The sequence below is a fragment of the Micromesistius poutassou genome, assembly GCF_964030765.1.
Source record: "Micromesistius poutassou genome assembly, chromosome: 18".
Classification (NCBI taxonomy): domain Eukaryota; kingdom Metazoa; phylum Chordata; class Actinopteri; order Gadiformes; family Gadidae; genus Micromesistius; species Micromesistius poutassou.
Genome location: NC_140288.1, coordinates 1,264,047 through 1,290,255, shown reverse-complemented (window position 1 = coordinate 1,290,255; position 26,209 = coordinate 1,264,047). Strand labels below are relative to the sequence as shown.

General features: G+C 49.7%; 1 protein-coding gene across 2 annotated transcripts; it reads left to right on the top strand.

Annotated features, from left to right (window-relative positions):
* Positions 1–963: 963 nt before the first annotated feature.
* usp15 (ubiquitin specific peptidase 15) lies at positions 964–25,642 on the top strand (the record flags this gene model as incomplete). Of its 2 annotated transcripts, XM_084483049.1 has the most annotated exons (22): positions 964–1,052; positions 2,367–2,494; positions 2,728–2,858; positions 5,875–6,001; positions 6,839–6,984; positions 8,014–8,075; positions 9,417–9,506; positions 12,005–12,152; positions 13,328–13,501; positions 13,998–14,156; positions 14,556–14,780; positions 15,224–15,307; positions 15,670–15,764; positions 16,246–16,434; positions 17,648–17,871; positions 18,147–18,428; positions 18,551–18,621; positions 18,995–19,110; positions 19,651–19,800; positions 20,069–20,172; positions 20,745–20,833; positions 21,718–25,642. In XM_084483049.1, the coding sequence occupies 22 exons, from the start codon at positions 964–966 to the stop codon at positions 22,060–22,062; spliced, it is 3,228 nt and encodes a 1,075-aa protein (XP_084339175.1). In that variant the 3' UTR covers positions 22,063–25,642. The 2 variants fall into 2 exon arrangements, with proteins under 2 accessions (XP_084339175.1, XP_084339176.1); XM_084483050.1 differs by lacking the exon at positions 9,417–9,506.
* Positions 25,643–26,209: the final 567 nt, after the last annotated feature.

Genomic DNA, 26,209 nt, shown 5'->3' with positions numbered 1-26,209 from the left:
AAAAATATTGTCATGTTCAACAGATTGTATTGTACTGGATTTGTTGTAAAATATGTCAAACCACTATGTATTCTTGATATGCCTGTCAAGGACAAATACACTCGATATTTTATTATATACTATTTGTAATACATGAAAAACTAACATGATGTACAATAGCTTTTTTTCTAAGATAGTATGATTGTGCAAAGTATTGTAAATCATAGGCCTATTTCCTGTTGTGAATAAACAATATTATCCTAAAAATTTCTTATCTCAATTTTAATCATTTAATGTTATTAATAATTAAGATTCAGATTAGGGGGAAACTGTGCTGCAATTTCTCTGGTCCAAATATAGAAAATAAATTAAAAATAGAAAAAATATGTATCTAACACAAGACAGATTGTTATTCATCTATAATAGAGACGTAAGCTAACACATTTTAATTATATATAACATTTGATTATTGTTTATAAATCACTTAAGAAATTGAACATTCATTTATTTTTCTAGGCTCTTTTTTTTTCTTTTTTTGATACGGTGATGGTTTATGCAATGGGATTCAACTATTCTACCAGCTCTGTCCTTACAAAACAAAACTTCATCACTCTTTCATGTCAAGGTTTCACTATCTCCCCATTTGCATTGATTCCAGCAGTAGAAATATGAAATTTTAACCTTAACATCAACACAGGCTTAACTAAATGAATAGTAATGGATAAAGAAATCAGTATTGGTCAACCGGCACACTACGCTGTTGTAGGCCTACTTTATCAAAAGCATATTGTGCATCAGGCAGCGTCAGGTAGGCGCTATGCGTGTGTGCGCTTCATCCTCATCCGTCCACACCGACAGAACTCGAACGCACCATCTCCGCCGAACTCCACCCCCCCCCCCCCCCCCCCCACCCCCCACCCCCCGAGTGACGTCACGTGCAGGGTGTTTCCCGGCATGCAGCGGGGGTGATGTGTGGAAGGGAAGATGGCGGAGGGCGGAGCGGCTGGTGTCGAGACCCAGAGAGGAGAGGTGGCTGCGCTGCTCAAAACGCCGCTACGGAAGGGGGACACTTGGTGAGCTTCCACCCCTCACTCCCTCCACACTCGCCCCCGGCGGCCGGCGGCCTCGGCCGGGGCTGTCACCGACCCGAAGCGCCCCTATCCCGGGTTAGGAACGGGCCGTGTTGACAGCTAGCCCCTGAGCTAGCCTACGTTGCTTCGTTGGGATCGAGTCTCGGGTTTAGCATTCCGTGCTCACCCGGTCCTAACCCGGGTTCCGGTACCCGTCCGGTGGGTTTCACGTCGTGCGAGCCTCAGCAGCAACGCAGAACCCTAGCTCCCCCCCCCCCCCACCCCGGAGCTAAGCCTAGCCCCGGAGTTAGCCTAGCCCCGGTGTTAGCCTAGCCTAGCCCCGGTACATGGGAGTCAGGCGGGGAGTTAGCATCCATGCTAGCCCGGTTCTTGGGAGTCAGGCTGGGATTTTGCTCGCCGTGGTTAGCAGCCTCTCGAGTCCAGCCTGGTTCATGGGATTGGATTTGGGAGTTCGCCTTTCGTTGGCCGCAGTGATCTAAACATGAGCCATGCTTACACACACACACACACACACACACACACACACACACACACACACACACACACACACACACACACACACACAAACTAAGGCTTGGTTGCAGGTGTCAGCTTCTCCAGTAATGTTATCTCTTCCTGATTTTTTTGTGTTGTCATTAAGTCAAGTGATTCATAGACCGTCTTGGAAGGCGAGTCACTTATGACGTGTTTTATGTCACCTCATCCCTTGTTTAAAGTGCCCCAGCTGTTTGCCTTATTCTTATTTAAGTACCAGCATTTTGTAAACTTGTAAACATGTTGTTTTAGCTCTAGATTATCACAGATTATGTACTGATCATTATCAGTACATTTCAGATATTTTATTTGACTGACTTATTTCCTCCTGTTGTTAAATTTAATAGCCATTCATGACTTCCCCCTACTCGTGGTTTTCATTCCGCATTTGACAGGCTCACTTGAAACAAGTGTTAAGTGAACCTGGTGGTAGAGATTCTTCAAGTGGAGTAGTGTACTGAGTAGGGTTGGGTCTGGGAACTACACCTGTCAGCCTGTCACCCCCCCCCCCCCCCACCGGCAGCTGGCCCCTCAAGCGGCAATCTCAACTAAACTTAATAAAGTAGAGCCTCAACCTGAGGATTTCAAGCTGAATGACTCGATGAAATTCTGGCTGTTAGTGTCATGTTATGTCTGGCTGTTAGTGCCTTACTTACACATTTTTGTCGATCATTTGTCAACGGTAATGTTAGTCACGGCTTTTTTTGATTTGTCAAATTGTCATCCTGTTATTGAAACCGGGGGTGTTGTTTCTTTCCGCAGGTACCTAGTGGACAGTCGCTGGTTTAAACAGTGGAAGAAATATGTTGGATATGACAGTTGGGACAAATACCAGATGGGGGACCAGAATGTCTACCCAGGCCCTGTGGACAACGCCGGCCTACTCAGAGGTTAATACACACACCTTATATACCTTCCACAGGGCTTCCATAGTACCTTCATCTTCTACCCTGTTGTTCTAGACCCGTTTCAGAGGAGAAGCGGACAAATGGATATTGTTCTCAAGAGAATGCTCTCTGGCACGCTGTTGTTTTGCTGTTTTGTTTTGTATTGAGCGTCAGTGCTCGTGTGTTTTGGGCCTACCGTGCGTTCCAGCCACTCCGTTTCCTCCCCTCTCTTCTAGACGGAGATGTTCTGGCCATCAAGGAGCACCTCATTGACGAGCTGGACTACATCCTCATCCCTACGGAGGGCTGGAACAAACTGCTCAGCTGGTACGGCCTTAAAGACAACCAGGAGCCCATCTCGCGCAAGGTAAGGGCTCGGGTAGTTTGCACCCGGACAACAACGACTTGCTACAGCACTGACTGTGAGGGTTTGGCCTAGTGTTACGGCGGTATGTGTTTCCAGAGGAGAGATGGGTGCTATGTTTGAGGGTCAATTTGAGAGTCCAGGGCTTTCGTGTCCAGAGTTCTGGATCTCTGGTCAATCCATATGGTTCTGAATGCTTGTGTGAATTTGCCTGGAAGAGGAAGAGGAAGCCCTGGCTTCCTCATCCCTTTGTGTGATTATTTTATCCACATAACAGTACAATTAACTGCTCCCTGAAGAGCTGTGTTTGTTGGTTTCGCTATACGTGTACAATAATATAGCTGCTGTTCAGCTTCTATTAGCCTTGCTAACAGGTAGCCAGTGGATAAGCATGCTAACAGGTAAATGAAGGCCCAACCGAACTGAGCCTCAAATTTGGCTTGTCATGGCAACATGGCTGTCTCCCCCGCTCTCACTCTCGCTGCCCCCGCCCCCTCTCTGCCATGTATGTGAAGGGGTATCAGATGGCCTCCTGTGTTCTATTTTGAGCTTCTTGCGGGTGACAGAACGATGGAGCCAGCCCCAAGACCCGACAACCCGGAGGTCCGCTCTCTCTTTTACTTTTGCCTTTTTTTACTAACTTTTCTTTTTTTTCGGTTAAACTTTTGGGAGGGTGGGCCGAGTTAAGGCGCCGGGAGACTTAAGATGCCATCTTAACCCCCCCGGATTAAGGAGTCGTCGGCAAGCTGGTCTCGCCCTGTCCTCTCGGACCTCGCGCACATACCCGAGGGCTGTTTGCTGCATGTCGTTGTTGCCTGGCAGGAGGAAGGTTGGGACGAGAGACATTCAGATTGAATGGCCCAGGCTTGGACAAAGAGAGAGAGCAAGATAAGAGGAGAGAGTCTGTGCTCTTAGGGTTGTGTTTGATTTATGATTTTGTGATTTTTTTAGTAAATTCATGGCTTATACCCGCCGCATTCAGAAAGGCTGCCATGACAGACAAGGCGGGCTTCCCTCACAATGGGGGGGGGGCCGTGGTGTAAAGCAGGTTTTATAGTCTCCATGATGCGTTGTAAGTGAAGTGTGCTGGCAGTCCTCACACGGCTATGGCATTTAAAGTCTCTGCTTGGTCGTAACATGTTGTGAAACTATTGTGAAACTAAAAAGTTGTAGAGATGCGCAACACACGACGAGTCGCCGCTCTGAGTGGTGGGCTAGGGAACTGATGACGTCACTCTCTATTCGGACCGGCTCGCGCGCTAAAACTATAAACTAGGTTTAAGGGTGAAGAGGCAATGCTTCTATTTTTGTGTGTGTGTGTTCATGAGTGCTTGATCGTGAGTTACTTTATGGGTTTAGGGTACTTTTAGGGTACTTTTAGGGTTTTTGTTACGTGTGTGTGTGTGTTGGTAGGGAGCTGTGTGTGTATGCGTTATCCTGACACTTCATTCAGCTGGATAGTGTGGGTTGAAGGGGCATTGGTGGTGTGTGTGTGTGTGGGTCTGTCTGTTGGCATGCGTGTGTGAGGGTCTTTAGCAGGGAATAAATAGTCAGCCAGCCTCCAGCTGTCCCCCTACTAAATTAGGCTGTTCCCTGTGACTCCTCAGTCACACACACACACACACGCACACGTACGTGCGTGCGTGCATGTGTGCACACGCACGCACACGTACGTGCGTGCGTGCATGTGTGCACACGCACACACACGCACGCGCACGTGCTTATGATCGTCTTCGTGATCCTCTTCTCATAGTTTAAGTAATCCCAAATTATGGGTTGGTTTTCCGAGGCTTTTAGAATGGTTTTAAGGCCCCACTGTTTTGACCTTGTTTGATTATTTGCTATGGATTTTTTAGGTGTGAAGGTGTTATGAAATGCTATGCTACAAGACTAGCTTCCGTCATCCTTATTTACCATGATTACATGAATGGTAAATACGCAAATGTGATGTCATTGATGAATGACGTGTCGTAGAGTTAGCCTTTATGTAGGCCGTGTTAGAGAAAGTGTGGTGTAAGTGATGTTATCAGACCATGCGTAGGTTAGGTGGTATAGTAGTGTACATTTGTGATGTGAATAGTCTGGCTGCGGCCGGTTATTACCGGCAGGTGCCAGGTAGGATGGGAAAGAGTACTCGAGTAATCAAGTTTATTCCCCATCCCGTCCTGTCATGGTTTTAAGTCTTGTCGAAGTCTATAAAAGGTTTACTGGAATATCTCTATTTAGAGTTAGCTTGAAATCAGCTGTGGAATAATGTTAGATGGCTTGATTTCTGGCTAAAGGTTGGCTTGTTTTACACTACTGCTGCAACCAAAGGGTACCACGTGCTTCTTTTCACAAGTGCGTGGGGTTCCTTTTGAGTGCCACTGAATCTAGCGTAGTTTGTTTTGGTCTCCTGACTCATCCCGGTTCCCCAGGAAGTGGACCCTGTGGCCACTACAACGCTGTATGGCACATGGCGCCATGCTGCCCTACGATTTATAACCAAGACGCCATAGATAATATATTGATAATATATTGATTATCTTCGGTATCGTGGGCCATGTATCACATATCGTATTGTATCGTGAGGTACCCTGTGATTCCCACCTCTACTGTCCACGGTCCGTTATTGTCATGCTGAACCCATCGGTTTCAGGGAGTGTCTGTGTGTAACCTCTCGCTCTCTCTCTCTCTCTCTCTCTCTCTCTCTCTCTCTCTGTCTCTGTCTCTGTGTGTGTGTGTGTGTATAACCGGTCTCTCTCTCTGTCTAACCGGTCTGTCTCTCTCTATGTGTATCTGAGCCTTCATGACGATGATTTGATACGACTCGATACTCAATATCTTTTACATTAAATCTATTGATATATATCTATCAAATAAATCAACAAAAAAATTAATCATTTGCCTTTCATGGAGAATACAGAAACAGTATTCTGTACACACTTAAGTGTGTTTTTTAATAATCTATACTATAATCTATACAAATCGATTTGATATTTACACCCCTGGTCACCGTCTCTCTCCGCTTGTGTTCCAGGTGGTGGAGCAGGGGATGTTCGTGAAGCACAGCAAGGTGGAGGTGTACCTGACGGAGCTGAAGCTCTGTGAAGACGGCAACATGGAGAAGGTGGTCACCAGGCCGTTCAGCAAGGCCGACCGCATCGGTGGGTCCTGCTTCCTGCCGTACGGTCCCCCACTCTTACCGGTGTACCCCCTTAACCAGGGGTCGTACCCCCTGGCACAAGGGCATACACGCAAGCCCCCTGTACTGTTGTCGTGGTTACCGGTGTTACACTGTGCTGGATACGCCACGGGGGCTGATCTCTTTTCACACAGTGATTTGGCTATTAGAGTATCCATGGATACCTGTTGTTAATGTAGGGATTCCGTATAAAAATGTACTCAGTTATGAGCCTTATATGCTATGGTTTCCGCCTCTCGGTCTCAATAGACTTTTCTAACAAACAAAAAGACAATAGAGAATGATACCCTGGATCGTGTTACTATTTAGTAAATGGGAACAAACAGTTTTCATGCAGTAGGGATGTCCCCATGCCGCAGCCTTCACTGGTTCTCTATATCTGTTTGGCTACAAACAATAAAAGGGTCATCCCATTTAACGTTCAACAAACCAAAACTGACAATTTGAGGCACTGTGTCAACAAGAGTGTTTATCAAAATCAAATCTCTTTGAGCACTAAAGCTTTTAGTGCTTAAGCTCTTTGTAAGTGTTGGGGTGTCTTAACTCTTATATTTATTAACCAGGCATAGTGATCTACACAGAACCCACTTTGATGACTATGCTTGACACACACACACGCACATGCGCGCACACACACACACACACACACACACAGTTTCCTTCAAACTCTGCTTTGTGAGGAGATTGTGGGACATCAGATCCTAGCTGCTGGCCATCCGCAGTGCTGAGGCTGTGTTAAAGCATGTGCATGGGGGGGTAGGTGTTTTTCCCGGTGTTAACCAGACTCATAATTCTGCAGAGACGATCGAGAAGGAGATGAGGAAGCTCTTCAGCATCTCCGAAGCCAAGGAGACACGGCTGTGGAACCGCTACATGAGCAACACCTTCGAGCCCCTCAACAAACCGGAGAGCACCATCCAGGACGCTGGCCTCTACCAAGGACAGGTGAGACCTTACCTGGGCCAGCTGAGAGCTTTACCTGGGGCAGGAGAGAGTGTCACCTGGGGCAGGAGAGAGCTTTACCTGGGGCAGGAGAGAGTGTTACCTGGGCCAGCTGAGAGCTTTACCTGGGGCAGGAGAGAGTGTCACCTGGGGCAGGAGAGAGCTTTACCTGGGGCAGGAGAGAGTGTTACCTGGGGCAGGAGAGAGTGTTACCTGGGGCAGGAGAGAGTGTTACCTGGGGCAGGTGAGAGCGTTATCTGGGGCACGGGAGAACCTTCATCTTCACATGTTGTTTTGTCACTGATGGTTGGTTGTAAGTCTCACCGCTAATTGCATCCAGAGGCGTTTTGTTCTGCGGCCGTTGATAAAACACCTTGTGTATCGAAAACGAATCGAGTGGTTGAAGATTAACATGCATTTGTGAATTGGTCTGGTGATGTCCGGCTAGCAAGTTTGACAACAGACGGGACATTTCCCATTGTCGCAAAACCTCCTGTCCGTTGTGTTCAGCAACTGGCCCAGGATTTGCACCTGGGCCTTAACTTGGCCCTCAGAGAGTCTGTACGAGCCCGGATGAATCCAGACAACTGGCTACAATAGAGCCAGGGGATTCAGGCCTCAGGGGGGTCGTTCCCTTCAAAGGGATTGTCGGGGCTTTTGCTGCGTGCCGCTGACAAAGCCCGGCTAAGTGGATCGCACCGGAATCTTCCGGTTGCCGGAGCGTCTCTTCCGTTGGCCAACCGCTCTGCTTAGTGTTAAGAGCGAACACAGGCATTTGCACCGACGTTGCTTTCCTGGGCCCACGGCTTCTAGGGCATGTCATCTCGCGTCTTATTATCGATCGGCGTCAGTGACTTTTTATCTTTTTATTGCCTCCTTTTTCCGAAAATAGGTGTTTATCCGAATAGTGGATGTGTCATTGTTGTCTTTTTGTTCTATTATCTTAAATATACTCCTTTAAGACTTGAGTACTACCAACACACTCAATTTACTTTAATAGGTCGTCTCATGCTTCTCTCCCATGTTCCGTAGGTTCTGGTGATCGAGCAGAAGAACGAGGACGGATCGTGGCCGCGTGGTTCCACGTCGTCAAAGTAAGTGAACGGAATGACTGGATGAATGGGTGCTGAGGGGGAACCTCTGTTCTGTGAGTGAGGGTCACGGGTTGGAGCCCCCCCCAGCTGTGAGTTGAAACATCTGGCAAGAAGATGGACGGGAACCCCCCCCATCCTCGCTGGAGGGAAAGACACAAGCCCCCCCAATACTCAAGAGAGCGTATAAATAATATGGAGAATATAACTATGGAGAATAACTATTGAGATTAGAAAGCAACAAAGGGGATATTGAACGTCAAACTGAACTCCTCATCAGTGGATATAATTGTGTGTGTCTGAAGCAAAACAAATATAGTAAATGTTTCTCAACCAATCAATTCAAATTTGATGATGGGCTATAAAAAAAACGAAAAAAAAATAAGCCAGCAATGCGATCAATATTTCAGCGCACCGCTTGCAGTCAAAGAAAATGAGTACAAATGACATACAAGCAATACACAAAGTGATATACAAGCGATTTTTCAAAACCGATGCCATGTGAGCAGGTTTATAATTTGCACACAATAAATAAAACATACACATTTACTGATCTACCTACATTGTCGGACTTGTCATCGCCTTTTGTCGAAACATAATAACTGTGCTCGTCTCCAAATAAATTATTTGCACTGGGCTTTGTCAGATGTCCTCAGCCTTGTGTCCCATGTGAGCTTCCATTTTGGGGACGAGGGGGCGGACCGTCTCTCCGATATTGTTCATTTTAACTGCAGTCACCATTTTGATTTTCCGTTATCAACGTACCACATCGTAACAAATAGACCCAGCACCTCTTTAGCTGTACGAATTAGCCACGCCATCTGTTTTAGACCGAGCGCTCGTTGATTATAGTAGCATGTGTACTGCGATTTTTTTAGTTTACCCCACATTCTTTAAACATCATCATTACAATATGCTCTACGGCACGGCCTGTTTGTTCTGCCGGACTGCGTTTTGTTCTACGGTTGCGTCAACGGAGCTTCCTGTCTGCTTCCTGTGAAGGCGCTGATGTCACCGTGATGTCACCACAGCCCTGAAAAAAACATATTTTAAGGGCTGTGATGTGAGGGCAGCCCTCCCTGCCTCCCTGCCTGCCTTCTCTAAGGTCTCCACTGGGCTCACTTAGCCTCCGGTGTGTGCTTCCAGTCTGAAGCACTGGCAGGCTCCTCCGCGGAGCTAATCCGCCGTCATTGCTTTAGTCGTTCATTTCAATTGTTCAATTAATTTCTTCCTTTTGTGGTTCATTGCGTCAGCAAACACGCAGGGTTGCCCCTGAATCTCTCCTCATTTGTTTTCCCTCCCCCCCTCTTTCTAACCGCCACTCTGTCCCGTATCTTCCTGAAGGTCACCTGGCTCTTCAAATCTAGCCGCTTTGCCAAAGATCTCACCTTCATCTCTCACAAACAATCATAGCAGCAGCTTCAACGGCAGGAAGTAAGGCTCTCTGCGTGGGGCGGGGTGGGGATGCCGTGACGCGAGGGGGGGGGGGGGGGGGCTGGAGGTTTGAGGTTTGAGGTTTGGGTGGAGGGGCGAGGGTGTTGCTGTGTGCTCGGCTGTCGTTTGAGAATTTTTCTTCAGCCGGGACGACCCGCGCTAACTTAATCAAGAGTCACCCACCAAGTGCTTTTCAGACCGATATGCAAGAAAAAGTGGCGCCAAAGCAAGCGCATGTGGAGTGTTTTTAGTGTGGTGTGAAGTAGAGCCTGGTGTTTTGTAGGTGCATGCAATGCATGTAGCTGCTTGTCTTTTGACAAATGATTTAAACATGAAGGTAAAATGGCCGTCAGGACCGATGGGAATGTGGTGGTCTACGGAGGTGTGTTCTCATCACACCAGAGAGCTTCTTCATCGCCTGGTTTGTCCTCTGACTTTCCTCCATTTTCTTTTTGATTTGCTCTGTGTATACCCTCCATCTCCATTCTTAAGCTACCTTCAAAAGCCTTTCAACTTTCTTTGGTTTATTTATTTATTCTATTTTATTTATTCTTGCACTCTTTTTCTGTATCGATACAGAAAAATACATCGGAATCAGTATATTCATATATAAACCATATATTTCGCAGGCTCTTTCTCAGTGTGCAGCTCATTCTTATTCTCCGTCATTCTCTCGTTGCCATTGAGAGCTGGGAGCTGCATATACACATGTTGTAGTGTGACCTTCAGAGTGGGGACACACACACACACACACACACACACACACACACACACACACACACACACACACACACACACACACACACCACCCGCCCCCCCCCCCCCCCATCCATCCATCCTAAGAGGGCAAATAAAACACCTTTAGCATATTAGCGCGTCTGTTTGATCCAGACAAAGAGGTGTGTGTCTATCCTCTCGTGTTGAGGAGCAGCAGGAGTGAGCAGGCCTGTAAATACTGCAGACTCAGCTTGATACAGTCCTTCAGCTGCTCTCTGGCGTTCATCCCCCTCTCCATCTCCCCCACCCTCTTTCTCTCTCTCCCACCCTCTACCCTCTCTCTCCCCTCGCGTCTTTTCTCTCTCATCCTCGCTCTCTCTCTCTCTCTCTTTCTCTCGCTCTCTCTCTCTTTCACATATTTATATATTCCGTGTGTGTCTGCTCAGTGCAGTAGTGCATCCTTCTATGCCGGTGTCGCTATAAATAGCCCCTGCTAGCGGTGCTAGCTGCTAGTGGTGCTAGCCGCTAGTGCAAGCTAGCTCTCCGGAGAGCAGCAGCAGCAGCAGCAGCAGCAGCAGGCAGGACAGCGGGAGGAAGGGGAGGGGCCTAGCGGGCAGGACCGGAGCGGGACGGGACCGGAGATGGGAGGATGACACACGGAGAGGGAGGATGAGCGCGAGGGGGATGCCTCTGCTGCTGCATCCAGCCCAGGATCGGTGACGCAAGTCCTGGAAAGGCAGGGTTCCTGAGCGAGCCTCTCCCGTCGGGACCGGTCACTTCTGACTCTGACTCTGACACGGACTTAGCGTCGCTCGCGGCTCCCGGACGCGCGCTCCGGGACATTCGAGGACGTTACTCTCTCCACCTCGGACTCTCGGCGCTCCGGCCCCGGTGGACGTGGCCCCGGGGGGGGGGGGCGGTGGGGGCGGTTGGGCTGGGGGCGTGGCCAAGAGGGGAGATGTCATGCTCCTGTGCTGCTGGTGGTGCCTGAGACCCGCGTCAGTGGAGCTGGACAGCAGGAGGGTGGGGCTGGACGGCAGAAGTGCCGGACTTGATAACAAGGAGGCGGGGCTCGGTAGCCGGGAGGCGGGGCTCGGTCACCGGGAGGCGGGGCCCGGTCGCCGAGAGGCGGGGCTTGGTTACCGGGAGGCGGAGCTTGACAATGAGTATAACAACGCAGAGCTGGATGACCAGGAGGCGGAGCTGGACAACAGGAGGGCGGTGCTTAGTGACAGGAGGCGAGGGGCGACGGCCAATCCCGGCACGGCCGCTGTGTCCTTCAAGAAATGGGAGTCGGGGACGTCCCCCACTGACCTGGAGTCCTCCCCAAGGTCTGGAAGAAGTCCTGTTCAGCCGGCAGATGTTGGGTCAATAGGAGGGAACGCCCTCTCTGTAGGCTCACGGACCCCTCAGAGGTGTTGGGCTGAGAGGTGCTGCCTTGTGTTGACGCTCAGCTATACTAGCACGGTGCTGTGCTGTTATTAGCATCATGGTCATTTCAGCATTGTAGTACGAGTGTATTTCACCATCTTGACGTGTCAGTGTGTGTGTGTGTCAGTGTAGTGCTGTGTTGTGTTTTCATGGTGGATTGAAGTGAAGAGCTGTTAATGAAGCCAATGCTTCATTAACAGCTCATTAGCATCTTACTGCCAGTGTTCAGGGGGTAAACATGCCTTGCAGGCGACAAGCACACGGCACTAACCTTTGCCTCTCTGTGTTGTGTGTCTTGTGTGCGTTTTGTGTGTCTGGTGTGTGTGTGTGTGTGTGTGTGTGTTCCTTAGTGCAAAGAACTCCAGCTACAGCCTGTCGTCCTACCAGCCGTACACCAACAGCTATGACAACTCTGACCAGGGCCGACAGGGGACTCGCCCCGGTCTCTGTGGGCTCTCCAACCTGGGGAACACCTGCTTCATGAACTCTGCTGTGCAGGTACCTAGCCTTGGTGTAGCCTAGCCATAACCTTGGTGTAGCCTAGCACTTGTCTAACCATCACCTAGCTGTAGCTTAGCCGTAGCTGTAGCTTAGCTGTAGCCTAGCTATGGCCTAGCTGTAGCCTAGCCATTGCCCAGCTGTAGCTTAGCCATCACCTAGATATAGCCTAGCTATGGCTTAGCTGTAGCCTAGCTGGAGCTTAGCCATCTCCTAGCTGTAGCCTAGCTACAGCCTGCTGTGCTGGCCAATAGCTGGCCAACAGCCCGCTACAGCTGAGCTACATTCAGCAACCAACGCACATTTCACTTTCTCAACGCTGGCAACTTTAGACTTGTGCAACTCAGGATATTTTTATTGTTGCAGCCTGTGATGTTTCAGGCTAGATCCCGTTTTTGTTTTGCTTACTTACCTCCTCTTCTTTCTCCTCCTCTTCCATCATCCTCCTCCCCCTATTCCTCCTCCTCTTCCTCCTCCCCTACCCCTCCCTTTCCTCCTCTTCCTCTGCCGCCTCCCTCTTCCTCTTCCCCCTCCTCTTCCCCCTCCTCATCCTCCCCTCTCGCTTCCTCCTCCTCCTCCTTCCCCCTCCTCCTCCTCCTCCTCCTCCTCCTCCTCCTCCTCCTTCCCCCTCCTCCCCCCTGTCTTCCTCCTCCCCCTCCTCCTCCTTCCCCCTCCTCCCCCCTGTCTTCCTCCTCCCCCTCCTCCTGCTCCTCTTCCCCCTCCTCCTCCTCCTGCTCCTCTTCATTCTCCTCTCCCCTCCTCCTCCTCCTCCTCCTCCTCCTCCCTGTCTTCCTCCTCCTCCTTCTCCCCGTCTTCCTCCTCCTCTCCCTCCTCTCCCCTCCTCCTCCTCCTCCTTCTCCCCGTCTTCCTCCTCCTCCTCCTCCTCCTCCCCTCCTCCTCTCCCCTCCTCCTCCTCCTCCCCTCCTCCTCCTCCTCCCCCTCCTCCTCCTCCTGCTCCTCTTCATTCTCCTCTCCCCTCCTCTTCATCCTCCTCTCCCTCCTCTCCCCTCCTCCTCCTCCTCCTCCTCCCCGTCTTCCTCCCCCTCTCCTCCTCCTCCTTCCCCCTCCTCCCCCCTGTCTTCCTCCTCCTCCTCCTCCTTCCCCTCCTCCTCCTCCCCGTCTTCCTCCTCCCCCTCCTCCTCCTCTTCCTCCTCCTCCTCCTCCTCCTCCTCTAGTGTTTAAGTAACATCCCTCCGCTCACCCAGTACTTCCTGAAGAATAAGTACACGGAGGAGCTGAACGAGGACAACCCCCTGGGGATGAAGGGGGAGATCGCCCGGGTCTACGCCGAGCTCATCAAGCAGGGCTGGTCGGGCAAATTCAGCTACGTCACGCCCCGGCCCTTCAAGGTAACCAGCTAGCGGTGCGCTGCGGCTCAGGGCTTAGCTGCTTCAGGATCTCTGATCAAGACTCACTTGTTCAGAGCTTGCATAGCCTCCCCCCACCAACCCCCCCCACACCCCTCTTAAGCACTTAATGTATGTTGTTTGTCCTGGCACTTAATGTACGCACTTATTGCACGTTGTTCCACCTAGCACTTAAAACTAGTACTTAGTATTGTATATCTTAAGTATCTTATCCTAGCTATCTTTGTTGTATACAGGGAATGGGTTAACCTAATAATTGTCAGTGGCACTTTGTATGAACTTACCGTGCTGACAGACTATATATTTTTGTTTCTCTTTCTTCTGACAAATGTACTAATTGTAAGTTGCTTTGGATAAAAGCCCCTAAATGTAAATGTAATCTTTCAAGGTCTTAAGGGGGTGTTTGTGTCCAATATCGTGCCTTTGGTATTGTGAGCGCGACGATGGACTCATGCGGGCGTGTTCCTCTCCCCTCCAGACGCAGGTGGGCCGGTTCGCCCCCCAGTTCTCGGGGTACCAGCAGCAGGACTCCCACGAGCTGCTGGCCTTCCTCCTGGACGGTCTCCACGAGGACCTGAACCGCATCCGGGAGAAGCCCTACATCCCGCTGAAGGATGCCAACGGCCGGCCTGACCAGGTGCGCTCCCTCAGATAGATGGATATAGACTTTACCAGACTTTAGACGATCTCAAGTCTTTAGATTTAATTTAATTTATAGACCTTAATCACAGGTACAGTCTCAAAGGGCTGCACAGGCCATTTATTCATGGCACCCGAGCCCCCCAGAGGGCAAGAAAAGAACCTCCCTTAATTAGCAAGAAGGAAACCTAGAGACAAAGCAGAGTGGGAAATCGCTCCTTCCAGGGATGATCAGGAACGCAATGGGCGTCATAATTGACATGCATTCAGGCAAAACATTTGAAATCGGTGATGCGGTGCCAATTTGAAAGAGTCCCTACATTTTGGAAAATGCTATTGGGCTGGAGGCCAGACCGATCCGCCGGAGAGAAACGTCACTCAACGTTTGCTCTTCCAGGTGGTGGCGGAGGAGGCCTGGGAGTCCCACATCCGGAGGAACGACTCCATCATCGTGGACATCTTCCACGGCCTCTTCAAGTCCACGCTGGTGTGCCCCGTCTGTGCCAAGGTCTCGGTGACCTTCGACCCCTTCTGCTACCTGACCCTTCCTCTGCCCATGAAGAAGGAGCGAACCCTCGAGGTGTACCTGGTCCGGGTGGACCCCCTGCTGAAACCCACCCAGGTGAGAGCAGCGCAGTGCTGCCCCCGCGGGTCCCTCAGTGCCTTCTGTGTGTTGATTGGCTTATCGCAGGCCACCTGTGCACTATCCCGGCATTTCAGCCAAAGATATGCTATGTACACGTCTATGTGTTTTCCATGTGGATTTTTGATGGATCTTTTTCATTCGTTTCATATTATTTCGCCATCCACAATAAATACATTTCATTTATATTAATTGGGATCAGTACTCACAATGTAATCGCAATATATATCGCAATATATATCGCAATATATATGTAAACATAACTCATTTGCGGATGCATTATAATGTGTATGCATTATTTATAATGTGTATACATTATAACATGTGTATACCTCATATGTGTATGCATTATGACATGTGTAAACATTATAATAAGCCTATACATTATTGTGTGTGTGTGTGTGTGTGTTTGTCTCTGCTAGTACAAGCTGACCGTTCCCAAGGTGGGCTACATCTCTGACCTGTGCACCTCCCTGGCCAGCCTGTCTGGTGTCGCTGCCGACAAGGTGCGTACCATGCCAGGCCCTGTTGGCTGGCCGCTGCTCTGAGCCTGCCCAGAAAGGCTTCCGCTGGCTCATTGTTTGCTCTTTTCCTTCCACGTCGATGCATCATAATGCATTTAATTTGTTTTCAAATGTGTAGTTTTAATGACCAAATCAAATCAGTGTAGTAAAAGGCTACCTTCTGGTAGTGTGATATTGCAGTTAATCTTGCTATAATGCTTTTTTAGATTGGGGATTTCATTGATAATGAATCAGACATGACAACCCTCATTTCTGGCCCAAGCTATATTTAGGAGTTTTAATACTCGGCCTACTCGACGTACGTCTGACTCCCTGCTTCTCTGTTCCTCGCGGGCGTCCCGCAGATGATTGTAACGGACATCTACAACCACCGATTCCATCGCATCTTCGCCACCAACGAGAACCTCAGCAGCATCATGGAGCGGGACGACATCTATGTGTGAGTCAGCCTGAATCAGTGAATCAGCGACGCGCATCACTATATAGGTGTCTGCAGCTGAGCCAATCACAGGCTTCCGTCTTAATGTGGTAGTTCGAGTGGGAGGCCGCGAGATGCACAACAAACCAAACCCATGTTTATTGAAGCTGTATTGATTTATGGTCATCAATACAGCTATATATTACAGTAATTTATGGTAAAAGTATGTTATGTGTCTTATACAAATTTAGGAATACCAGATAGGAAATCTGGGTGTTTAAGCAGAATTCCAGGTTGCCATTTTAAAATGATTTAATTCAGCTGCAAATTTTTACCTTAACCTTGCAAGTCCAGAGTTTCCCTGGGTCTGCTCTGTAACCAGTTGTAATGGTCGCAGCTCTAAACATCTAGGCTCTCTCTGGTTCCGGCGTCTGTCCATTTGCTCTGTAACCAGTGTAAATAACCACGGCTCTCTCTCTCTGTGGGCTCTGCGTCCGTCCAGGTTTGAGCTGGCGGTGAACCGGCAGGAGGACTCGGACCACGTGGTCTTCCCCGTCCACCTGAGGGAGAAGTTCAAGCAGTCGGGCTACAACCACGCCAGCATGCCCCTGTTCGGCCAGCCCTTCCTCATCACCGTGCCCAAGACCATCAGCGAGGACAAGCTCTATAACCTGCTGCTCATGCACCTCTGGTAGGTCCGCCGTGAGGAGGCCCGCCCGCTGCTGACTGTGCCACGGGCCTCTCTTTGGGGGACCTCGTTGTTCTGTCCTAATGGTTGTTTCTAGGGCTAGGGCTGGGAGATTAATCGAATTTTGATCGCGATTTCGATTTCAGAGTGAAACGATCACCAAACGAATATAATCGAGTTGAAACTATAAAAAAAATATATATTTATTTATTTATTTATTTATTTTATTTTATTTTATTTATTATTTTTTTTTTAAATAGAAATTGCAGAACAGCTGGATTCATATCTGGACTTTATTTTCTATTTGACCATTTTGTGTATATTTTTTAAGGGGAAAAAATAAATCGTTTGAATAATCGAGATTTCAATATTGACCAAAATAATCGTGATTATGATTTTTTCCATAATCGAGCAGCCCTAGTTTCAACCCATTTGTTTGTAGTTAATTCAGTTGGTTGCAAATCTGCAACGTCAGCGCTAGATGCTACTAAATTCGACTCAACAGGGCGGCATGTGGACCAGGAGTGGGTTGACTGGTAACCTGGTAACCTGGAAGGTTGCTAGTTGGATCCCCGGCTCCTCGTAGCTGAGGGTCGAGGTGTCCCCTGAGCAAGACACCCTCACCCTAATTGCTCCCGACTAGCTGGCTGTCGCCTTGCGTGGTTGACACCGCCGTCGGTGTGTATGAATGGGTGAATGTTAGACAATATTGTACAGCGCTTTGAGTGGACACGGGTTAGCAAAGCACTGTGTAAGTGCAGTCCATTCAACATTTAACTCGCTGGACCTTTAGGATCCGATTCCGTCCAGTTCTTTTTTTCATGTCAAAACGTTTTCGTGAGTTCATGATGTCCTGCGGCTCTGTGACTTGTGAAAGCAAACAGCTGTGCACACCGTAGCACAATGTACAGTCGGGTACAAAACAGTGCACCCTTGCTATTTTACTTTGTTCAATCCAAGAGAACAGAAACTACAGAAACTATGCTAGGACAGAGTTGAGCTACATCATCGGAAAAGTAGGTCTTACTTAGTTTGGCGCGGTAAGGCACACAGTCTTGTACTTTTCCCTCTCTTTCAAAAGGAAAATCTGAATTACACTGAACTTTGCTCTTTTCAAATACCAGAAGTACCAGTTGCTTCTGAGTTTCATCAGAATTTTTTCTTTTTTTGTAAATTTGTGTCACGTGGTTTTGTTTTGATTCGTTCTCTCTTGCAGTCGGTTCTCTCGCTCTCTGCCGGCGGACGAGGATGAGGACAGCCAAGACACCCAGACCTCTAAGCACCACGTCGTCAACGGCAACGCCTCTATCGCAAGCACGTCCAACGGAAACTCCGCCGCAGCGAGCGCATCCAATGGGAACGCATCAATCGCGAGCGCGTCCAATGGGAACGGCCCGAATGGCGACGCCTCCAATGGCCTCCAGGAGGAAGGTTCGCCCAGTGAGTCCCCGCTCTGATACCGCAGACAGCCACGCCGTGTTCACACGCACCATCATTTTCACTTGCACAACAATCTCACAGGTGTTGTCTTTCTTTTGTTACCAAGATTAATTCTTGAAGCCAGTTCAGTTGTGGAGTTATACTCCATTTACTATGTTGTTTCTAGAAAGAAACTCTATAAGTACAGATGAGGAGGTTAATGGTGTCTCAGAGCTAGATAAGCTCACGCGCGCCACCACCACCGCAACAAGCTAAGCTGCTCGTTCTTCCCCCAGGTGAGATGGAGACGGACGAGCAGGATGAAGAGTCCAGTCAGGACCAGGAGCTGCCCTCTGAGAACGACAACAGCCAATCGGAGGACTCGGTGGGCGGGGACAACGAGCTGGAGAACGGCGTGGTTGGTCCGGAGAGCTCCAGCAAGCCCCAGCAGACGCCCGGGCGACACAAGACCAGTCTGTTCAGCATCCAGTTCAACAACATGGGCAAGACGGACTTCGCCGTGCTGAAGGACGGAACCCGGCAGATCTGCTTTGACGACGGACACATCAGACTCAGCGGTAGGCGACGATGATAATAAATGAATTGTCCATTTACTTTTTTTATTTTTTATTTAAAACAGTAACAAAAGTGTTGAACCCTTATTTCACCATTTCATGGTTGTCCTGGTTCTCCTCCCCAGACCGCTCCTATCTCTCCCTGGACTGGGAGCCCGACATGAAGAAGAAGTACTTTGACGACCGGGCAGCCGAGGTAAATCTTGGGATCCACCACAACCACGCGAGAACGTGAACTTAATCAATATCCATACAAAGTGACATACATACATCCTAAACGGATCAGATTCTACTGCATTAAGAGACCGACATGTCGGGTGTCACAGGGGAACGAGGCGTGTCTTCAGGGCCCGGTCAGGTATACCCCACCCCTGTGCCGGTCTTTTTCGTACCAGACCTGCTCCTTCCTCTCCTCCTCAAATCATCAGTCCCTGAATTATCCTCGGTCGAGGCAGCAGCAGCAGCAGCCAGCGCTCCCGCCCGCTCCATTGGATTCATGGCGGGTTAGAGTAGTGTCTCGCGACGGCCGTCCTGTAATGTGTTCTGTTTGTCTGTTTGGCGGCGGCCAGGACTTTGAGAAGCACGAGAGCATGGACTACAAGCCCCAGAAGAAGGCCTTCTTCAAGCTGAAGGACTGCATCGAGCTCTTCACCACCAAGGAGAAGCTGGGGGCTGAGGACCCCTGGTGAGACAAACACTTAGTATTCAGTTCCCATAGAGCAAGCACAAGGAAGTTTCAATGACAGACATAATGGCTTACGCTTACTTTTTAATACATAATGGTCTATGGTTATCAGAGTCCAAAGCGGTCCTTTCATCTTGTTTAAAGCACGCAGAGATGCTGTGTGGTCTTTGCCTTTGACAGGTGTGTGTGTGTGTGTGTGTGTGTGTGTGTGTGTGTGTGTGTGTGTGTGTGTGTGTGTGTGTGTGTGTGTGTGTGTGTGTGTGTGCGTGTGCGCGTGCGTCATAACAGTGATGCATTCTCTTGTCGACGAGTAGGGGACGGCCTTACTGCTTACTTTCTACTATTCATCATGTATCTGCATGTCTGTGTCCCGTGTAACCCTTTCATGTGGACCTATAATTCAAATGTGTGTGTGTGTGTGTGTGTGTGTGTGTGTGTGTGTGTGTGTGTGTGTGTGTGTGTGTGTGTGTGTGTGTGTGTGTGTGTGTGTGTGTGTGTGTGTGTGTGTGTGTGTGTGTGTGTGTGTGTGTGTGTGTGTAGGTACTGTCCGACCTGTAAGCAGCACCAGCAGGCCACTAAGAAGCTGGACCTGTGGTCTCTGCCCCCGGTGCTGGTGGTCCACCTCAAGAGGTTCTCCTACAGCCGCTACATGAGGGACAAGCTGGACTCCCTGGTCGACTTCCCTCTTAGGTGAGCACACACACGCACACGCGTGCACACGCGCGCGCACAGGCGCACGTGCACACCCACGCTGATACACAACACACCGCACAACAAGTCTGCATATGTTCGTTATTTTAAGCCATTATGTACCGATGTAACATCATGTATGTAAGAGTCGACATGGTTTGACTTACTTTTGTGTGTGTGTGTGTGTGTGTGTGTGTGTGTGTGTGTGTGTGTGTGTGTGTGTGTGTGTGTGTGTGTGTGTGTGTGTGTGTGTGTGTGTCCCCTGCAGTGATCTGGACATGTCCGAGTTCCTGATCAACCCCAACGCCGGCCCGTGTCGCTACGACCTCATCGCCGTCTCCAACCACTACGGAGGAATGGGGGGCGGACACTGTAAGGCCGCCTGCATCTAGTCTAGCATGAACATGAAACTGGTCTCTCTTCTGGAGGCCTCCGTCGCCCGTGGTAGTCTGGGAAACAGAGACGGATTGGTACCACCAAAGTCTCTCATTTTAGCCCCAGCCGTCTAACCGCTTTAAGTCCCACTCACTTTAGCGTTTTACCAGCAGCCCAAACCCAACCAGAGGTTTGCTGCCCTTGTACATGTGTTGACGGGCACAGATGGGTCCTGCTAGCCATGCATGTGCGAGAACGTTGGAAGTTCTCGCACATGCGAGGATGGAAGGGTTTGGGAAAATATTCCATGACACTCACAGACGTCGGTTCTCCTGCTGGGACACGAGTAGACGTTGTGTGTGGTGTGACGTTCCCGGGAGAAGAAGAAAAATGATCGCTAGCAACTTAACTCCGGCTGGCTTTAAAACCGTCCATGACGGGAGCGTCTCGGTCAGCATCGGTTTGCTCACGTGTTATTGAACCCCTGTGCCGGGCGCCATGTTCACGTGTTCTCACGTCTCGTCTCACGTCTGATCTCACATCTGGTCCCACATCTTGTCCCCCTGCAGACACCGCCTACGCCAAGAACAAGGAGGACACGAAGTGGTACAACTTTGACGACAGCAGCGTGTCCCCGGTCAACCATGACCAGATCGTGGTCAGTGTTCCTCCGTTGTGTGTCAGAGACACTTGTTTGTTCACCGTAGAACCTCTCCTGCTCTGGCCTGAGGGATGTCTTTTACATTTAGTATTTGTGCTGCACAACCCAGATACAGAGGAACAGCTGGACAGAGCGCAGAGAGTTGCAGTAGATATCGTGTATCAAAATGCTATTCTAAATTCTGTGTGTGTGTGTCTTGGTGTGAATGTGTGTGTGTGTCTGTGTCTGTCTGTGTATATGTGTGTCCATGTCTGTGTGTGTCTTGGTGTGTGTGTGTGTGTGTGTGTGTGTGTGTGTGTGTGTGTGTGTGTGTGTGTGTGTGTGTGTGTGTGTGTGTGTGTGTGTGTGTGTGTGTGTGTGTGTCTGTCTGTGTATACGTGTGTCCATGTCTGTGTGTGTCTTGGTGCGAATGTGTGTGTGTGTGTGTGTGTGTGTGTGTGTGTGTGTGTGTGTGTGTGTGTGTGTGTGTGTGTGTGTGTGTGTGTGTGTGTGTGTGTGTGTGTGTGTGTGTGTGTGTGTGTGTGTGTCTGTGTATACGTGTGTCCATGTCTGTGTGTGTCTTGGTGCGAATGTGTGTGTGTGTGTGTGTGTGTGTGTGTCTGTCTGTGTATACGTGTGTCCATGTCTGTGTGTGTCTTGGTGCGAATGTGTGTGTGTGTGTGTGTCTGTGTATATGTGTGTCCATGTCTGTGTGTGTCTTGGTGCGAATGTGTGTGTGTGTGTGTGTGTGTGTCTGTGTATACGTGTGTCCATGTCTGTGTGTGTCTTGGTGCGAATGTGTGTGTGTGTGTGTGTGTCTGTGTGTGTGTGTGTGTGTGTGTGTGTGTGTGTCTGTGTCTGTGTATACGTGTGTCCATGTCTGTGTGTGGATGACTCCTCAGTCCAAGGCGGGCTACGTGTTGTTCTACCAGCGCCAAGACACGGTGAAAGGAACCGGGTTCTTCCCTCTGGACTGCGAGGAGGAGGAGGAGGAGGAGGAGGAGAAGGAGGAAGCGGAGGAGCAGCAGGAGGAGGAGAAGGAGGAAGAGGAGGATGAGGGAGGAGCACATGACAGGAAGAGCGACGCCTCAGCCTCAGCATCAGCATCCGCCGCCGCCGCCGCCGCCGCCCCCAGCGACGAGGAGGAGGAGGAGGACCTGAATGAGAACACGTGCAGAAAGAAGGACAGTGGCGAGGAGGCGGCGGCGGCGGCGCCCAGTCGAGACGTTGCCATGAGAACCAACTGAGGGCCGGGCGCGGTGGATGCAGGACATTCTGCAGGGAGAGGGACGGAGACACGGGGGGAACTCTGCATCCAAAGCCATACAGAAACACAGCAGGACAGCCCATCCCCCCCTTCCCCCCCCCCCCCCCCCGCCCACTCCCACCTAACCCCCGACTCACCCCCCCCCCCCCCCCCCACGCTAACAGGCTAACCCCGCTAATGGGTAAACCCAGGTAAAATGCTAACCCGGCTAACGGGCTAACCCCGCTACTTGGCCCAACCAGGAAATTGGCTTACCCAGCTAACGGGGCTAACCCTGCCATGCTTACCCCCCCCCACCCCCGGCCCCCCCCACCCCCGGCCCCCCCCCCCCCCCCGACAGTGGGTTAGCCCTGGTCGCCCCGGCACCGACCCCGCTCCCCACAAACAAACAGGCTATTCTTTGCTTGTTTTTACCCAGCTGATGCCAATGGACTCATCTGCCTTATGCCATTGTGTTCACCCGTCCAGCACCAGACCGCTATGACCCAGACCCAGAGCTGGTTGATAAAAGCACCGTCTGGTTTGTGCTGTAGTGCTAACCAGCGTAGGGAGGAGACCGCCTTGGCTGTCCTGCAGCGATAAAGCTAGCTAGCTGGGGCTAAATTGTTTGGGTCTAAAGGAGCTAAACTGGCTGGGGCTAAAGTCCTGTAGCGCTAAGCTAGCTGGGGCTAAAGTCCTGTAGCGCTAAGCTAGCTGGGGCTAAAGTCCTGAAGCGCTAAGCTAGCTGGGGCTAAAGTCCTGTAGCGCTAAGCTAGCTGGGGCTAAAGTCCTGAAGCGCTAAGCTAGCTGGGGCTAAAGTCCTGTAGCGCTAAGCTAGCTGGGGCTAAAGTCCTGAAGCGCTAAGCTAGCTGGGGCTAAAGTCCTGTAGCGCTAAGCTAGCTGGGGCTAAAGTGATCGAGCCTAAAGCGGTGCGATAGCTGGGGTTAGAGTGCTGAAGCGCTAAGCTAGCCGGGGCTAAGGCGTCTGCAGCGCTAAGCTAGCCGGGGCTAAGGCGTCTGCAGCGCTAAGCTAGCCGGGGCAGACCGGCCAAAAGGGGGCTGCGGCTGTCCGACTGCGTGGGTACACAACGCAATCAGGGTCTCCTGTGGATGGACTCACTGTGTGCCAGTGTGTATGCGTGTGCGTGCGTGTGTGTGTGTGTGTGTGTGTGTGTGTGTGCACTCTTTGAAAGCATCATTAGTTTATCGAATTTTTTTTTAAAGAATATAATTATTTTCTATCCTTTACAATTCAGCAGGCCAGAGAGCTGCGTTCGAGATCTCTCTCGCCACCTGTTGTGGGTTTTAAACACTTAACGGGATATTGTTTGAGGACCCCTCCTGACGCCATACCTGTCCTCTTCCTCTCCACCGCCACGCGTTGAGCTATATTTCCTCATGTACATATTTTAACACTGGTTTTCATGATGTGCGTGATGCGGATGATGAGTTTGGATTGAACACTCACAACCTTCCACACACACACACCACACACCCCCCCCCCCGCCCCATTTTGTTTTTAAATATTCTTTTATTATTGCCCGACAAACTGCAAATATGTTGAACACAAAATGTCCGACCATGGCTTTGCAAGCTGCCTGCTTCACGTCCCTCAGCCCGGTGGACGTTAGAGAGACTAGATTCGTACCGCTCGCTGAGTGGAACGCAGACACCAGTTACGGCTGGGGGCTGTTTCTGATTGGCTCGGATCGGGGGGGGGAGGGGTGATGCCACTTGTTGTCAAATGACTTTGTGTGGCCACCAGTTTGAGCGATGACAAAAAGAATCAGCATTTGTGGTACATTTGTAGTGTGTTCCTGCTGTTAATTTCCATCTTTTGGTTTGAGTTTGAAAACTAGCCAAACCGTGCTAGCCATGTGCTGCTGCTAATACACTAGCTTATATCGCTAACGTTGCGTCGCCCGCGGACAAATCACCACTGTATCGGTCTCTGGTCCGGCTTACTCTTTCTGACTGTTTTTCTTAACCACTGCACCATCTGAGAGCGTTTTTGACGGCAGGATTCTGAGTGAGCAGGTCGTGCACCTTGCTAGTTTACCACAAGTAGTGCCCAAATATGTAGTTTTAAGGTGTAGTATTATTTTTTTATGCAAAGTTAGCTGCCTACCTCATCAGTTCTGCTTCTGATTTTAGCTTTGATGAACCGGTTTAAGTTTCTCCATATTATATTCTGCATCTCACTTCGATTACTCCTTCCATCTTTCACTCTCTCTCCATCTTTCTCTCGCTCTCTTTCTCTCTCGCTCTCTTGCTCTCTCTGATCACCTTGGCCTTAACGCCTGATCTCAGTCTCCAGCCCCTTCGCTTTTTTTTTTTCTGCACTACAGGTAGTAGATGCCACATCGCACTCTTGTCACCTGGCACTGTTAAGTCACACTGCAACCATAAGTCACTTAGTTTCTCAGCCACTAGGGGGCAGAATGTATGCCGAGTTCAGTGACCTGGCTGTCGCCATTCATCCCCCCCCCCCTCTCCCCCACTCCCTCCCATTAAACTGAATGTGATTACTTCATCTTTAACGTTAGCTGGACATGAACACAGACTCTGCTGACTGCAAATGCAGAATGGGTCGGGGGGGGGGGGGAATGCCCAAAATGCCGCCCAGCTTTCACCCAGTCCTCATACAATAACATGGTTGATCAATCACATGCAATAACCTGATTGGATATACAGTAACCTGATTGGATATACAGTAACCTGATTGGATATACAGTAATCTGATTGGATATACAGTAACCTGATTGGACATATAGTATCCTGATTGGACATACAGTAACTTAATTGGATATACAGTAACCTAATTGGATTTACAGTATCCTTATTGGACATACTGTAATCTGATTAGACATAAAACGTGATTGGTTTGGATGTACAATAATAGCCCAGCGGATGTATTACCGTCACATTTTTCAATGCTTGTAATCGAATGCGCCAAACCCTCTTTTTTTCTTTTTGGTTCAGTCCCGTCGCCAGTGACAACGGGAATACTTTGTAGGAATACTTTGAGTCACCAGGCGACGACCGCTTTTCCCCACTCCGATCTGGGACTACGCGCTTTGACGACACACCCCCATTCTTCGCTGAGCGGCTTTTTGGGCAGAGGGGCGTGGCACTACTGCTCCAGGCTTCTACAATACTGTACATACGAGTTCACTCTGTGAGTGCACAATTTGATAAAGTTTATTTATTTATATGTACGCATTTAATAATAAACATTAAGTATTTAAGGGGCGGGAGCTTTAAGGGTGTGGTGGGCGTGCACCGGGGGGGGGGGGGGGGGGGTGGTATGGGGGATGGGGGGGAGGGGGCGGGATATACCGGAGCCCCTCCCCGACTGGCCCCCGAGCTAGGGTTTAAAAAGGGGGATATTTTTTTAAAAGATTGCTTATGTCCTCTGCGGACCCGTTTTGGTGACACGGACCCGGACTTGCATGACGTCATGTGGGTGGGGGTGCAGGGGAGGGGGTCCAAGTTTTGCTGCACTTGAGTTCACGTGGGTTTACATTTGAAACGTGCATGTGTATTTATACACAGTCTTCAATAAAGTTGTGTAAAAGCAGACCCGGCCTCTTTGGTTGTCCTTTAACAGTCGTTTTACAAAGGGGATGTTCTTGTTGAATGTGCAAATGAATGACTGAATGAATGAATGAATGATTCAAATGCTACAAAACAACTCTTTCTTGTATTTTGTGCTCATGTATGGTTCTTTATTTAGCCCTCAAATGTTCTGAAATGCGTGTTTTATTCGTCATGGTATTTTATTTTCTTGACAGATGTTGCTAGACCTTTTCAGATTCATAAAGCATATTCACTCTTTGCCATCATCTCTCCTAGTCTGAAGTAAAACGAATCATATCGAATAGTGGGTCAAGCCGTGGACATGCCATGGAAAACGTCTGGATAACTGCAATGATGCATGGATCATGTGTTCATGCATGGATCATGTGTTCATCCTCCATGTGCGCACGACCACCCCTAGTGGTCGCCATCCCAACTCATCCCTCCTCCAGCCAGCACCCACTCCGTCCTCCGTCCAATCAGAAGGCGGAGAGGACGCACTGGACACACCCATTCTGACGCTACGCGCGAATTTTATCCACGGGTCCTTGTGAAACTCCTTCATTTTCC